The sequence below is a fragment of the Marmota monax genome, unplaced genomic scaffold (assembly GCF_021218885.2).
Source record: "Marmota monax isolate L192 unplaced genomic scaffold, Marmota_monax_Labrador192_F-V1.1 WCK01_AAM20220418_F8-fsc00060, whole genome shotgun sequence".
NCBI lineage: Eukaryota > Metazoa > Chordata > Mammalia > Rodentia > Sciuridae > Marmota > Marmota monax.
This window is the reverse complement of record NW_026692826.1, coordinates 5855429-5872234: the sequence shown is the minus strand read 5'-3', so window position 1 is coordinate 5872234 and position 16806 is coordinate 5855429. Positions and strand designations below refer to the sequence as shown.

At 39.3% G+C, this 16806-nt stretch overlaps 1 protein-coding gene across 5 annotated transcripts in view; it reads left to right on the top strand.

Moving 5' to 3' along the window:
- Neto1 (neuropilin and tolloid like 1) overlaps nucleotides 1-16806 on the top strand; it is a 113313-nt gene that overhangs the window by 73318 nt on the left and 23189 nt on the right. For 4 of the 5 annotated variants that reach the window (XM_046448554.2, XM_046448555.2, XM_046448556.2 and 1 more), the window contains exon 7: nucleotides 10340-10568. In XM_046448554.2, the coding sequence (XP_046304510.1) occupies nucleotides 10340-10568 (229 nt within the window). Of the gene's footprint in view, nucleotides 1-10339; nucleotides 10569-16806 lie in introns of those variants that run through there. The other variant, XM_046448559.2, reaches the window with a different exon arrangement.

Below are 16806 nucleotides of genomic sequence, written 5' to 3'. Positions count from 1 at the left end.
GAGCTGGGGTACTAAGCATAATTACAATTATGCTCTTAATGTCAGTATCCACAGTTTATTTGTTAACTGAAACTAGTGGAGAAAAGGGTCAAGGTTATAAAATCATGGGTCTCTGGCATATAAAATGCAGGTGTGAAAAGGCCAGGACAATAGTGACAGGATTGAGGAGTGTTAGTACAGACCCTAGGTGAAAGCCCAGGCCCTCACGGTCCCAAAGATCAGGCTGAGCCATGCATATGCCAGTCAAAGGGACTAGCAATGGTGATGGGCAGGAAAAGAGCTCTGGTCAGTGTGGCCAGGTGCAAGCAGATACGGAGGACAGGGACCAAAACTTGTCTTCAAGCAACTGACAGAAATTTTAAGGCTTTGTAAAAAGGTGAAGAAAGGCAAGGTTTGGGGACTTGACTGACGGGGGCATTGGCACAGCAGGTGGAGTCCAGGTCAGGCCCTGGTCTGGTTGGTAATCCTCTCAAGACGGTTCTGTGAAGCTTTGAGAAGGTCATCATTGTTTGAAGGGTGATTCAGTCCCCGTGGTGAGATGTTTCCTCCCGCTTAGGGGGCAGCCTCAGTGTCCATCATGGGGTAATTGCTCCCACTGAATGATTAAAAAGGAAAATGGAGTCAGAGAGGAAAAAACAGAGTTAGTCAGATCAATGACTGGTCCCTCGTTCCAGAGCTTGTGTCCACTGGAAAGGGACAGTCCCTCTGCGATTGCCTATTAAGATCTTTGTGATGGTCAAGAGAAGATGTGCAGTCGATCTTACTAAGTCTTACAATTTTTTCATGGTGCTAAAAGTCTAGACTCAATGTTGATCACCCCATTCTTGGCAATACACTCTAGAATGGCAGCCACTTGGGACACATTTCTTTAGGACAACCATATTCATCCTATTTATCTTCAAAAACATTGGGAATGGGTAGCTTCCATGGGTGTAAAACTTTATTATTTACTTTCCTCCTCCTTTTACCCTTATTCCTGTTACAGCAAAGCATTAAAAATACTGATTTATTAGATTCATACTTGACTATTTATTGAGTTTGAAACAATTAATTATTTTATTAACACCAGTATGATAGAGAAATAATAAAGCCTCCTAAACCTGTCCTCTGGTGTTCACCTTCCTGCTTAGACAAATATGTGACAAAAAATTCCAAGCCACAGATCAGGTCGCCCAGGTGTAGTTGAGTGTAAGTAAAGGAGGAAGAGGCCACACACACCTGGTCAAAGGTGGAACCCATAGCACCAGGGTCTCCACTGAGCCCTGGTGTGTCAGGCAGGCAGAAGGGCAGGCTCTTCAGGAAGAGGGAAGAGCATCCGGGAGGCCATGGAATCGTGAGAATGAGCTTTTATGAATTAAAGAAATAGCATGCCATGTGATCAAAGCACCATTGTGGAGGGGCTGTGAATCAGGAAGCTGAAGGTCTCTGTGGGCACCCCCGCCAAAGAATCTGGGCTCCATCTGGGTGCCTCAGTGACGTGGAAGAGGGGCAAAGCAAGGAAGTGTTGCGAGCAGGTTTACATTTTGAAATACAGTGTTTTCTGGAGAAGACAGGACAGGGCGTATCACTGAGCAGGAAGCTGTGCTCCCACAGAACCCAGGCTGAGACCTGTCTGCTGGTAGACAACCACAGAAACACGAAGGACAGGGACAAACAATTTGTGATGGAATATTCAGGCTGGGGGGGAACCAAGAGTCGCCTTTGAGAGTGGACATCTCAGGAAACACCTGTGTCCTGCTCTTCCTGAGTCTCCCTGGGATCTGTCTGTAGGGTTTGCGTGTGTAGGAGAAGAGCAGCACTCTTCACCCATACCTCTGCTCCAGAGATCCCGAGACCCCTCTCCACCTTCCTGCTTTGACACCTGCAGTTCTCTTTGCATCTGAGAAAATCTGTGAAAGAGTTAATTTCATTATGAAAAGAATATTTATTCCTCTGTAAAATTTTATTCACTTAAAGCTCTTGGCATCATAAAGCCATAAATACCTACCTGGATTACCAGAGAGCTAGAGTGCATTTTATTATGACTTCTTACATGATTTATGAATTAACATGCAAGTACTTTCCACTTTTCCTAACCTCTATGAATGAAAGATTTTTAAGGCTTCTCATACGCAGGAAGTATGTGAGCAGCATCTCACTGCCTTAGCCCCTCTGTGCTGCCTTACGGGGAAGGTTTCCATGAGAGAGCAGATACACACCTCTTTCTCCCAGCTGGTAAATAGGCTGTCTTTTGTACACTCCCAGAACAACAATACTGAGTGTACCTGTCTGTTACAGAAGTTGGCATTCTGTGACCCAAAGGGGAAGCCGCCTGCAGAGCTGGACAAAGATGGCTCTATTGTGACAGGCTTTCTCTGCTAAATTAAAGGTTAGAGGACAGGAAGTGGCTTTGAATGCTGTGGAGAAAAGCAAGAACTGGAGATTACCGCCTATGTGGGCTTTCTGTTTTTATGGAGCTCTTAGCAGTTTATGAGAATAAACTATCAAAGCACAGTTAAACTTGAAATGGCTCGCTGTGAATATTTCAACAATACCTGGTGACTGAACCATATTGCACAATGAAAGTGCTAAATAGCTTCCTTGAATTCCTTTAAAATTTAAATGAGTTACATGATGCTTCTCAGGTTTTGATAAATAGAAAAGGTAATTTCTGGCATCTCCTTTATTTAGGAAAAGGAATACAGATGATTCCCTTTAATTAGAATGTACTCTGTCCAGATTTCTTAGATTTTGAAAAACTAAAGCCAGAAAGAATATTGGCAACCAGTAATAAGGAAATCATTGAAGAGGTGACCTGTAGAAAATGTCTATCTCCCATACATACAAATTCTGAACAAGGGTGGTAGAAAGTATTATTTTGTCCAGTTTCACTTCTCCAGAGAAAAGCCAGCAGGATGGAATAATAGGAGAATAAATCATGCTAATAGTTGGAACCTTAATTCTGGGAGGGCTGGACCTTGGGTATCTCTTGTACCCTAGTCTCAAGCAGAAGGTTTGGCATTCAGTTAAAACTCAAGGAAAGAATAAATGGATGAGCACTCAGAAGAAAGATACATTAGCAATCTTCAGATACCTGAAGGACGGGCGTATGAAGAGGAGTAGACAATCTGCATGGATAAAGTACTGCAATTCCTTTGAATATTTGAAACTAGAGAAATGTAGCTTTTAATTAAATGAAGAGAAGGTTTTTGCTTTAATAATGGAGATCAAATGAGATTCCAGAGGAGAAATCCAAGCAGAGTTTGGCAAGGATTTTGTATAATAATTAAAAATCAACTAATTTTTTGGCAGAGATAATATGAAAGTCTTCTCAAAACCAAAATCCCACGAATCTATGATAAGTGATTTGCTCAAATATTTGGCTAGTTAGTAACAGAACTGACATTAGGTCAACATCTCCTAACTCCTGGTGGAGTCTAATATCACAAAAGCCCACTATTGTGGGAAATGATAAAATTTGCTGAGACAGGAAAGGGAGATGGTGTCAAAAGACTTATAAAAGATGTGGTAAGGAGGTAACTAAGTCAGTGAAGAACCTTTTGGGAAAATAAAATTTTTATTATTTATCCATCGTTTAATACTTCAAATTAATTTTAACTTTTTACCTAATTAAAAACATTTTGAGGCAAGATACAATGGCACACACCTGTAATCCCAGCTTCTCGGGAGGGAGGCTAAGGTAGGAGAATTGAAAGTTCAAGGCCAGCCTCAGCAAAAGCAAGGTGCTAAGTAACTCAGTGAGACTTTGTCTCTAAATAAAATACAAAATAGGGCTGGGGATGTGGCCCAGTTGTTGAGTGCCCCTGAGTTCAATTGCCTATACAAAAAAAAAAAAAAAATGAATCAAATAAACATAAAAACCTGACAAATATGTTCAAATATGTCTGTGGTCATTTAGAGTAAAGTTGTGTGAAAATGACTTTATAATGACCATGAATATTGGAATATTGGAGGCAGAATCTTAAGAGGGCACCCAAGATTTCAGACTCAACCCTGGAGCTGAGAAGATGACAGAATACCACATGTCTGCTTATGATCAAGTGCCTGGCAAGGGGATTTGGGTGATTCCATCAAGGCTAGCAATCAGTTGATTTTGATCAAGAGGGAGATTATCTAGGTGAGTCTTATCAAATCATATGAGCCTTTTAAAAAACTTTGCTTTCTCTGATTTGGGGCAAAGGAGAAGCTAACCAGGTGACTCAGGAACATTCTCCAGGAGGAAGGTAGTCGCTGGTAAAGAGCCATCAAGAAAACAGGCCCTCCCTCCTGAAGTTCAAGAAACTAGGATTTTAGCCTCAGAAAAGCACAGTCAAGCCTGGAGCACTTCTAAGCTATAAAACAGTGGGATAATAAATGGGTGTTGTTTAAACTGCTAAATTTGAGGTGATTTGTTATGGAGCAATAAAAATTAATGCAATAGACTAAGGGTAATCACTGTAATGGATTACAATGATAACTAATACCAGTTCTGAAGATTGAGTTTGCCTTCAGTATTTCCAAAAATGAGAATAAAATTGGGCAAAGTGAAAGTCTTAGCAGGTTAGATAACTACCAACAAAAATGCTATGGCCCAGCTTGTTTTTAAGGAAATATTTTTGTATTATCAGATTTTAGGGGGAAACTCAGATGAACTTCAAATATTTTGACATGACTCTGGGCTTACATGAAAATTACTATAATATTATTGCATCAAGATCCCATTTCAGGAAAAATACCATAGTTTGGTTTGTTATCCTCCAAATTCAAATGATATCTCACCTGAGATTATAGACCTGAAATGTCTGTCACAATTAAAACAGTAACCACAGAAGTCCTAGGTATGTGATTTTTAGAATATGGCTTTATTTATAAAGTATCCAGTGCTATTGAAGCCATTTGCAGCATTTCTCAGGCTGTGGAATATTTAATTCTGTATATTATGAAGAAAGCAGCTCTTCCAGGTCCTAGATAATCACCTCAGTGTTTCTTGTTTGCATGTCATGTTGACCATGAGAGGAGGGACCAGGCTGAGCAGTTGGTATTAAATTTTGTTTGTCAATATATTACTTTAGTATATTGTTGGATAGATTTATTTGCTTTGTGAGTAAAAACAAGTATTCTGCCTTCCATATTAGTGTGATTTGAAAGACAGATATTTCTAGAACTGGCTAATATTCTGGTTTCCCACGTCGTGTTCAATAAATCATCTTGTCAGCTCCAACTTTTTTTGATTGATTAAAAAGAAGAATGCATCAAAATGATTCACTGAGAAGAGATTGTAATCTGACGATTTTACTAGAGTTATATATTATTCTGTTTATCATTTTCTCTTTTCTTTAGCAGAGCAATTGAAGAGTTTTCTATTATCTGCTACTTGAATAATTCTTTCCCTTGGCATTATTATGGAGTAAGAGCTAAGCCGAGGAGACAGTTGCTCCAAACTCGACACAGGGAGGGATTTCATATGACTTATAGGAGGGCTAGTGAGGGACACTTGATCACCTTTTCTGGATGATGGAATCCAGCCTTTGCACTGACGGCTCTGGGCAAGGACAGCCAATACCCTACTAGCTTGTTTTATTTCTTCTTCTATATGATATAAAAACTATATGAAGTCCAGAAAAAGCATAAAATGCTTCAGAAGTGATTATATAAAATCTAGTGATGGTAATTGTTCACGTCCTCTATAAATAGTGCTCTACTTACTAAGAATGCCCTTTAAATATAGGAAGTACTTCGATGCAGTCATTGCACTTCATGTACAAATGCCAGTCAGTTACCTCGTAAAAAATATGGAGACTCTCCATTGCTGTCAGTGACGATGCAGGAACCAAACATGCTGACTTTATAACTATGGTGATATTCTTATAAGAATTTATTTATTTATTATTATTTTTGGTACCAAGCATTGAACCCAGGGGCACTTAACCACTGAACTACATTACCGGCATTTTTTTTTTTTTTTGTATTTTACTTAGGGACAAGGTCTCATTAAGTTGCTGAGGCTGGCTTTTAACTTGCAATCCTCCTACCTCAGCCTCCTGAGCTACTAGGATTACAGGCATTGCACCACTGTGCCTGGCAAATAATTCTATTTTTAAAGAATTGTAATACAATCATCAATTTTGAAGGAACACATTTCTGATCTATGAATTTCTTTTATGTTTTGACAGTCAACATGTTTCTTAGATCCTTTAGGAAAATGGAAATGCTTTGCTTTGCTTGCTTGTTTATTTCTCTTTGATTACTTATTTTTGCTACAGCATGTTTTGTTTAAGAGTCTAGCTTTCTTCCTGGAATCTCCATCTTGAGCTTCCTTCTTTATGAGGCTGCTCACATAGTGAGACCAGGAGCAGTGATGTGCCAGGCAGAGTTGTTCTTAAAATAAAGCCATTGTTTAAGGGCCTGAGCCACTTTGGAAAAATTTGTTAATTTTTCTGAACTCATTTTTCTTCATCTTAATGGTTAAGCTAAGTAGCTATTGATTAGGGAACTGAGTGAAGTGGTGCACTGTCAGGAGCTGCTGCCAACATACCAAGCAAACTTTCTTTTCCTAATAATACATTAGAATTTCAAGCTGTATTGTACAGCAGTATAAGAAACTTGAAGTAATTGTTCAGACACATTAGGCTTGAAAACATCAGGTGTGTTTTATTCTTTATTTAGTCAAATGATTTCCTTACGAATTTTTCCTTCAAACAATTATTTCAAGTGTCTTTCCTTCTATGGGCATAGTGTTTAGTTTTCATAACTTTCAGAACTATTGAGAGGATGATTAGTTTGTACCGCCCATCAAAGAGTGAATAGACTGCCTTCCCTACCCCGTGGGTGTTCCTCTTTGTGTTAAGTTTGTATGTTTTCAGTTGAAATTGTGTTTTCTTTTGAGAGGTGAGAAACTATGTCACATACTATTTTAGAATGTAATGTATTTATTTAACTTTATGTTTCATTTAAAATTTTTGTTATCTTAGATGAATAGCTAAACTTTAGCTTTTATTTTTATTGTATTTTCATTTGTTCACAGTTAGTCAGAAGAAGGCAAGGTATTGTGGCAAAATGCTTAATCCAGGGTGGAGGATTTTCACCCTATTCTAGGCCTCACGTTACTTTGTTTATATGTCTGGTGCAAGTTATTGTGTCTTCTTTGCTTCATGTTTCTAGTAAGATCATCGGATAGGGTGGGGGGCTTCCTTTTAAAGAATCTGCCTGGATATTTGACACACAGAGAGCAGTGATTGGCAACAACTTGGATGCTAACATTTTTTTGGATGCATGCTTCCTTAAACTAGACATCACAGGAATTCTCCAGATTATTTCAGGAGCATAGTACTGTGTTGGAAAAATAGAGGATAAATGGGCCATGCGAGTAATATTTGCACTCTTAATGGAATAACATAAAGCATCAACCCAGGCATGAGGACAGTGCGGGCTTTCTTGGCATGTGTATGTCACATGGTTGCAGCAGTAGCAGTTGATTCAAATGCATCATCACAGTATTGGATTGGAACTTCGTGATGCCCTCCAGCCCAAGTATTTTGATTGCCTAGATGCAGAAACCTTGCAGCTAGGCAGCGGGCCCTGGAGCTCTAGGGTTCTCCACTGTTGCTCATTTTCATTGAATTTTTTTTTTGTATTTCTCTGTTTTGTTCTTCTTCCCAAAGTTATGTTATGACAGCCTCACTAGGATGTCAAAATACATTCCCAGCTTCCTGAAAGACTGAACATGTTTGTTTTTTATATACTTCGTTATTCTTTAGATCTGCACCATACCTTGTTTTGACTATTATTTCATATAATTTCCTACTATGTAATAAAATGATGATTCTAGATAATTATCGTTTTTAGCACTTAAAACAAATGTCTGGCTTATAGATTCCCAACAAACAGTTGATCAATGCTAAAATGAAGTCAGTTTGGAAAACAGGATTTCTAATTGTTTAATCATTTGCAGGTATGTACATTCTCAAACATTTTTTTTCTCTTTTAATTAAAAAAAATCTTTTTTTGTTTGTTTGCTTATTACTGAGCTTTGAATCAGGGGTGCTTCACCACTGGGCCACATCTTCAGCCCCTTTTTAAATTTTTCTTTTGAGATAGCATCTCACTAAATTTTGTAGGGGCCTTCCTAACTTGCTGAGGCTGATTTTGAACATGTCATTCTCTTGCCCCAGCTTCCTAAATCCCTGGAATTAAGCCACCCCACCCAGCTTAAAATTTTTTAAGTGGTACATTTTAATTATACATAATAATGGACTTCTTTGTTACATATTATCCCATACACATAACAAAAGTTGACCAAATTATGTTCTGTGGATTCCAGAACTTTTGTGGAATGTTTAATATTTTCAAAGCATAGTTTAAGGCTTAGGGCATGAAAATATAAAGCACTGCCCAATCTTTTCATGAGCACATAGTTTAGCAGAAGGAATATATCAGCTGTAATTTCAGTTTAATGTACATTCAAAATCACACTGTAGCATAGAGGGTGTTGAGAAAGGCTGTGCTAGGGTTAGGGAGTAGGCATCACAAAAAATTCCAAACCAGACACGCAACAACTGAACTAGACCATGACGACTCTGGAAGAGGCTGGCAGAAGGTCGTGGTGTACAGTATAAAACTAACATCGTGTACAAATAGGATGACATTGTAACAAATAAATGTAATTTGAGGACATAAGAAGGAAGGCAAATTTGCCACTTTATGGTTTTTAAATATTTTTATTTTATACCAGCTCAAGATTTTGACTAAAGAGTTGTGATTATTAGATTCATTACTTAGAAATATAGTGGGGTAGGCTTGGGTTTGGGGACAGACTGGAGGGTCTGTACCTGCAAACATCCAGGCCCTGTGGCAGGCTATATTCAGGTGTCATCTGTTGTGGACCAAAAACAGTGGTTTTGAAGGTGAACTTAGCAGGGGCTGGTGCCTAACTTGACAGGAACATTGAGTAAAAAAGACCATCTCTATTAATTGAGATACAGGAATTTAAAATTGAGGGTGGACATATCAGATTTGAGGGAAAGTTCTCATGAGATTCAAAGTTTACATAATGAAGAAAAATGAACGCAGGAGGATGAAAGATATGCATTTTTAATGTAATGCATATTTTATTTTCTATTCATGCAACATCAAGAGAAACAGATTTAAAACAAAGTAGCCTATAGATAAGCATGTTAAAAAACAGAGCCAAGCCCTTGGGGGATCCTGTGTGAAGGCTGCAGTTCATCCCAGAACCATCTGAGTATCCCTCCCATTGTGCCTAGGCTTTTTAGTCTGGCTTTCTCTTTCTTCATACAATCCCCACAGTTTGACGTGGTATCCTGTTGTCATGACCAGATGGACACATGGGTCAGCACTGGCCTTCCTCCTGATGGTCACCATTGCAGGCACAATTGTGTCTGGGGCCAAGTAAGAGGTCAACCTGTGGAGGCTGCAGAATGGATGGATGAATGAACAAATAGCTTCTTTACAGACTTATCTCTGGTTGAAATAGTTGCTTGTGATTCTGAATAAATGTTGGTATGGAATCAAATAGTATCTGTAGATCAGGAATCAGTGTGTCTGAAGCAATGTGGCATGTGGAAGGATGTGGACTGGGTGTGAGACAGAGCTCACTACTACCTTCCAGTTTACACCTTCAGCGTCTGAGTTTCCACATCTGAATAAGATAGGATAGGAGCTACTGATGGAATTGTTGGGAGTTTTAAAATGTAGCATACAACATAGGTCACACATGCTTTTTTCTCATTGTTAAATTAATGTTTATTTATGTGGATTTAGCTAAATGCTTTGACTCCAAGTATGGTGAGAATGGTGTAGACTAGCTTTGCCATTTTTAATTTACAATATACTCCACATCAAAAATGAAGCAGTGTAGTCATGTTAAATAATGTCAGCCCCCTGAAATCAGAGACTTTTGATATCATTTTTGTTTTCCTTTAATAGTTAACAAATTGTTTCTTTCCATATATTTTTTGGAAGTAAAAGGAAGCTATGGAATTTTAACAAGAATGTGTCAGGAATATTTAAAACATTTTTCTAACCAAAGCAAAGAAGTGTATAAGTTTGCAAAACTAATAAGTGATTCCAAATAAGTTATGAAAATAGATAAGGATCATTTGGGTAAAAATACTCAGTTAAGGAAAATGATACGTTTAAGTAAAGAGAAGATAATAATATTGAAAAAAATTATTCAACACAATTTGTTCTTGCTTGTACATCTTCTTGCTCTCCACTGGGGGAAAATAATAAGACTGATTGCAATCAAGACTGTCTTGTGAGCCTGAAAGAGAAAGGAAGTTCTGGTACTTTCTGATCTACATTTTTGAAACGAAGAAATGTTTTTATCTTTGTTTTACAGATTTACTTACGGTTCTTAGACTATGAGATGCAGAATTCAAATGAATGCAAAAGAAACTTTGTGGCTGTGTACGATGGAAGCAGTTCTGTGGAGGATTTGAAAGCTAAGTTCTGCAGCACTGTGGCTAATGACGTGATGCTCCGCACTGGTCTGGGGGTGATTCGCATGTGGGCAGACGAGGGTAGTCGAAACAGCCGATTCCAGATGCTCTTCACATCCTTTCAAGAACGTAAGATTCTCTGCACTTGACTGTATGTCCTTCGAACATGTCATATGATGCTAGTCTCATAACCCGTTAATAGTGTTTTCTTCTCGCAGTCTGAGCACAGCAGGGTGTTCTCTAAGAAGTGGCTAAACCACCGAGATTTCTTTGGTTTTGATCTAGTGGCCAGAGAGTGACACATTCCATTCTGATGACTTATTCTGGCATATGCATCATGGCCTTGCTTGTGAGAGTTACCTATACAATGGGGAAATGATGGATCTTGTTTGTCTTTGGTTTAGCTCTTGCGAAGCATGCAGAACTGCAGCAGCAGCTTCTGATGAAGTCTGAGTTTAAATCTTAAAAAAAACCTGCATAAAAATATTTGGTAGGTTCACTTTAGTAAGCTTCTCTTGCAGTCCCATTTATTTAAAATAGGCTTGTGATTACAGAGTCACAATTAAAGCATGGAAAGAGAGGGAATTGCTTCAAAAATCAGCAAATAGAAAAAGCTTCATAAAAATGTCAACAATGGCACCATAGGTGATACTCAAAGTTAGCCACTGCAGCAATGTTAGAAACTTATATCCTAACAAATAGTGAATTGTATCAATAGACATATTTGCAACATCTCAGAAACCCTGAGAATTTCATATTTTACAAGGTTCTGCAAATCAGAAAGAATCCTGATAAATTCCGCTTTCAAGAATCAACATGTTTTATTTCAAAATCATATACTTGTTTAAATAAAAAAGACAATACAATGCTTATGAGATTTCACAGTTTTTTAATATGGTCAGTAGCACAATGGCCCATGGACAGCACATTTTCTTTTCTTTCTTTTGCAACCCAGAGCTTCACATTCCCTAGGCAAGTGCTCTGTCACTGAGCTACATCCTCAGCCTCAAATAAATAAATAAATAAATAAATAAATAAATAAATAAAATAATATATATATATGTATTTTAATTCACAAGAGTTAAATGTATTAGACAATTCTTTTATATAAATAATGTTGTCTTTAAATTTCCCACTAATTGCCCAGTTGGAGAACTTCATGAGGTTAGAACCACTGAATGTCATTCAATCTTCTTAAATCTTGGTGCCATCCTCCAGTTGATCAACATCCTTCCCCATGTGATGTCAGATTCCAATAGCATGTTGTGAACTATGTTTTCACTTCTGGAGCTGAGTGATATGTTAGAGTTAGTGCATCTTTATTTCAGTAGGTATTTGAAACCATATTAACATTTTCTGGACTACAATATGAAGGAGTTCATCCTACAGAATAACAATTTAATATCTTCCTACAGACTGCTCTGCAAATTTAATTAATGGTAACTTTGGTGAGGGTTTAGGATCATGTCTACTTTAAATAATTTTAGTTTGCATTTGTGATAAGATACACAATCACATAAAATATACCTTCTTAACCATTTTTTGAAGTTTAATAAATATTTTCATTATTTCTTTAAAGTGGCAGATACAGTTGTATATATTTATCATTTGCATCATGATGCTTTGAAGCATATATACATTGTGAAAAGGTTCAATCTAGCTAATAGTAATGTATCTTGTTCTTGAACACTGCTGGTAGCGAGTATTGTCTTTACCACAAAAACTATGTAATATATATATATATATATATATATATATATATATATATATAGGCTATATTTGGCCACTCCATAGGGTCCTTTATTTATTCAATATTCTTCCCCATTTTGGACAATACCATTTTAATTCAACTTAAATGACAAACACATGGAAGGCAATCTAATATGTTAGATGACATACATATTCTAGATTTTTTAAATATCATGAAAAATCTGGAATTATTATCAGAGCTGTATTTTTAAATGCATTAGGGTTAAAATGAAAAATATATTATTATATTTTAAAAATCAACTAAACCGGAGCATGGAGGAATCTTGACTCTTAAGATTTAAAGATTCATTTAGACTCAATATGAGCCAAACTTCTGCTATAATAGATAAAAATCATATTAAGCTGTGTATTAAGGAAATGCAGTCATTGTGCAAAACGTGGGCTCATGGAAGTTGCATGGTCAAAATGGAAGAGGTGCCGTCTGTTCTTTTCTGGGTTTTCTCGAGGAGAGTAGTCAACTGGAGGAAGCAGACAGAGATGGGAAACCAGCAGGGTCATGACAAACGCCAGAGAGAAGGCGTGCCCCTCTTGGGCTCTGTGTTGTGGTTCACAGTGCGATAGCTACACAGACATGTGCTCCGGCCTGTGGATCAACGCCTAAGGTCAGATCAGTGTTGGACGATCACAGGGAGCTACTGAGGACAACTAGAGGGGAGCTGCCTAGGTCACGTGAGCTGTGAGCTAGAAGAACTGCATGGGTGCCTGTAAGGAGGCTGTGGATAGTGCCTCAGCCTGGAAATGGACGGTCAACTGGCATCCAGCATGACTGGTCTACTACTTTGTCCAGTACTGCAACAAAAAATCACTAGCATCTGTGGTTCTTTTTAACTCTACAATAGATTATTAAATTCTATGAATCTTTAGTGGCCTACATACATAAGAAATGGCAAATTGATACCACACCACATGTAGGTCATATATATCTATTGGCTCTGAAAGATGAAATAGTCTCTGGGAGTCAATCCAGTATTGGTGAGTGAACCAGTGTGTTCTTCCTGCCTAGGGGAAAAGAGCCCCTGACCCTTGATGTGCCTGTACAGTGGATAAATGACCACTAGGTGGTGGGAGAGTTAGATGGCGTTCTTGTGATCACCTTGTACAGTTACAGTAAGCCTCCCCCACAACCTTCGCACACCCTCAGTGTCATGCTGACCACTGTGTTCTGGCTGTCCGTCTTTCCCAAATGCCCATATTGGAGATCTAATCACCAGTGTGAGGCTTTAGGTACTTGAGAGACTATTCAGTTATGAGGACAGATCCCTCGTGGAAGGGGTTTGTGCCTTGATGAAAGGTCTCAGCTGCTTTGGCTATTCTTCCAAGCTGTGCAGGCACAGTGAGGAGCTCCACCTGTGAGCCAGGAAAGGGGCACTGACCAGACACAAGGCTGCGTGAGCCTTGATCTTGGACTTCCAGCCCCCACAACTGTGAGCTCCGTGTTTCTGTTGTTGATGAGCTGTGGCATGTAGCTGTAGCATCCTGAGTAGATTAGGGTGTTTGCAGTGCTTTTATTTTTTTATCATGATTTTTGTTTCTGCTTCATTGGCTAAAATCATACAAAATTCTACCATTACATGAACCAAACATGGAATCATAGGTAATGAACTGTGTGGGCATAGACCAGGTCCTTATTCATTGAAATCAAGGTATTTCCTGATATTTGAGGGCTCAGGGTTTCAGAGGTCTTAGTCCATAGCAGGCCAGCTCCATTCCTCAGGACTTGAGGTGAGGCAGAACATAATGGCCGGAGAGCAGAGTGGAGGGAAGAAGCTCACATCATATCAGGAAGCAGAGAGAGAGACTCTACTTGCCAAAAACAAATATATACCCAAAGCACACCCCAGTTTCTACCTCCTCCAGCCACACCCTACCACTTCAATGACCACTCAGTTAATCCCTATCAGGGGATTAATTCACTGATTGGGTTAAGATTCTTATAACCTCACCAATCATTCCTCCTCTGAAACTTCATGCATCATCTCACACGTGAGCTTTTGGGGGACACCTCACATCCAAACCATAACAGTCCAGGACTGCATCTGGTACTGGCAGAGCCCCAAGGTCACAAAGGGTAAGAAACGGTTCAGTGTGTGTGCATGTTCACCCTCTGGTCTCTCCCATCTTCTACAGTTACCAGGATTTAATCTAATCTGATGATTTTATCTACTCCTAACCATTTCTCAAAGACTTCACTTCTAAACTCCATAGTCAGATTCAATTTCCACCCTCTTAATACTTCCAAGTGGGGTTTTAACTCCTGAGACCTGTAGGGGGTCACAAACCCCATTCAAACCATAGAAATAACTACAAATTCTGTGCTTTTATCATATAATATATAATTTCATACATAATGTAATATATCAAATAATAATATAGATAATACTTAATCTATGTTTTTGTCATTTCAAAATCCATATATGGAGACTTTCACCCTCCTGAGATGGTGGGACCTCTGTGAGGTGATCATTTCAGGGGGACAGAGCCCTTGGAAATGGGGTTGTCCCATGACAGAAGAGCCCAAGGGAGACCACTTAGCCCTCTGCCATGTGAGGTTGGAGTGAGAAGACAGGAATCTATGAGAGCAGGCTCTCACTTCACTGATACCAAATTTGTGGTGCCTGGATCTTGACCTTGAAACCCCCAGCACTGTAAGAAATGAAATTCTGTGGATTATAACCACCTGGTTCATGGCATTTTGTTACAGTGACTGTGCTGTAACAAACATGGGTGCATAGGAGCACTTCAAGCTCCTGTGGTCAGACGTGTTTTTAGGAGCCTGAAGGGTAAAGCCTAGACTGCCTGCCCAGATGGTAGGAAATTGGACTCTCGGGACCTGTGAGGCCCCGGAGGGCAGTTCAGATCTGTTATCAGAAACTGAAAGAAAGAGAATCCCTGGTCTATAGTGGCAGAAAGCTCAGGATAATCGTGTCTTGCCAGGATGCTGCCAGCCAAGGTCGTGATCATGGACTGCACAGGAAGTCACTGCCCAGAAAGGTGCCAAAGAGTCAGCTGGGTTCTTCTTGCTGCTTATGGTACATGTGAGAGGGGACAAACAAATCAAAGGAAGAACAATTAGACCAAAAGCGTATTTGAACAAAATTGTTTTGAAGACGCCCACCATCCATGGTAGTAAAGGTGTTTGCTGAAAGTATGACTTAGAGAAAAGACTGAATTTGTGGCCGTACAGGCTTTGCTAAGCCATTAGAAGCATCAAAGCGCACAGTATTTAGCAACAAAATTGTGCTTTGAAGAGGTGAAATTGTGCCTCTACATCAAAGTAGCAGGCTTCCAGAAGGATGAAGGGCACAGACTTCTGGCCTTCACAGCAGGAGCCCAGAGAAAGGACCATTTCAAAGTGATTTATAGGGGTGGCTTCACTTAATGCAGCAAAACTCACTGAATCTCACGCAAGGCCTACAAGGTTCTTAAGAAAATCATTTCAGCAGAAATACTGTCAACTTGGATTGAAAGGGACAGAGAAGCAAAAGAAAAAGTTGTCAGAACCCCAAAATGAAGCAATCTGATAAAACTACTCAGCTGCATATATATTTTACGTTGCATGAGAGAACTCAGCAGATCTAGGAGCTACAGAAGGGTGATTCTTGGACCTTAAAACATACTCAAGAAAAATCAACATCTCCCCTCATGGATTTCAAAAGGATGGTAACCTAGTTACTCCTCTTTGCCTCTATTGTCCCTTTGAACCAGAATTTTAAACCTGCCCCCCCCCCACGATGTTCTGGGAATTTGGGGGCCAGAGATCTTGTCTCTGGTTTCCTGTGCCCACACATGGAGAGGAACTTCCCCCTGGGCTTTCAGAATCATCAAGGATCACACCCGGAAATCTCATCAAAGGGTTTTGATAATTTAGATGACAAGATTTCCAACTTCAAGCCAATGGGTTTTATATCACATTTTGGGCTTTGAGTCAATGTGTCACAGAATGATATTCATGGAAACCTTGGGCAAAGGCAAATGTATGATGAAGCACTGGCAGCCAGAGAAGAATGATGGGAATTCTCTCAGGACCCCAACATTTCTAACCCTGGTTGTACAAACTTTGGTCTTTCCCTTGGATACGGAAACTGTGGAAGTAATGGGTGATTTCTCCATGATCATGTTATGTTATATGACAAAAGTGATGTTGCACATGGAGTTAAAGTCCCTAATCAGTTGATTTTACATGAATCTAAAAGGAAACCACCTTAGTGGGTCTGGCCTAAATCAAATATTCCCACTTAAAAGAAGTTCTGAAAGCCAGGAATGGAAGAAATCAGAAAGATTCCGCACTGAAGCACCTGTTCCTGCTAGCCACAGAGGAACAAACTGTCACATAGAAGACCTGGGCAGGGAGTTACAGGTGGTATTCTAGATGTTAGGATCCTTCAGTTGGAAAGCAGCAAGAAAGCAGGAATCCCTGTCCTATAACTCCAAAGTACTGAGTTCCCCCAGCACCATGAAGTCGAAGAAGCCCACCTGCTTACCTGAGAACCCAACCCAAGCTCACACCTTGACATTAAACTGTACAGCCCTAAGAAAGAACTCATCTGAGTCCCACCCAGACGTGTGACATGAGCAAGGGCATGATAACAAATGGCTG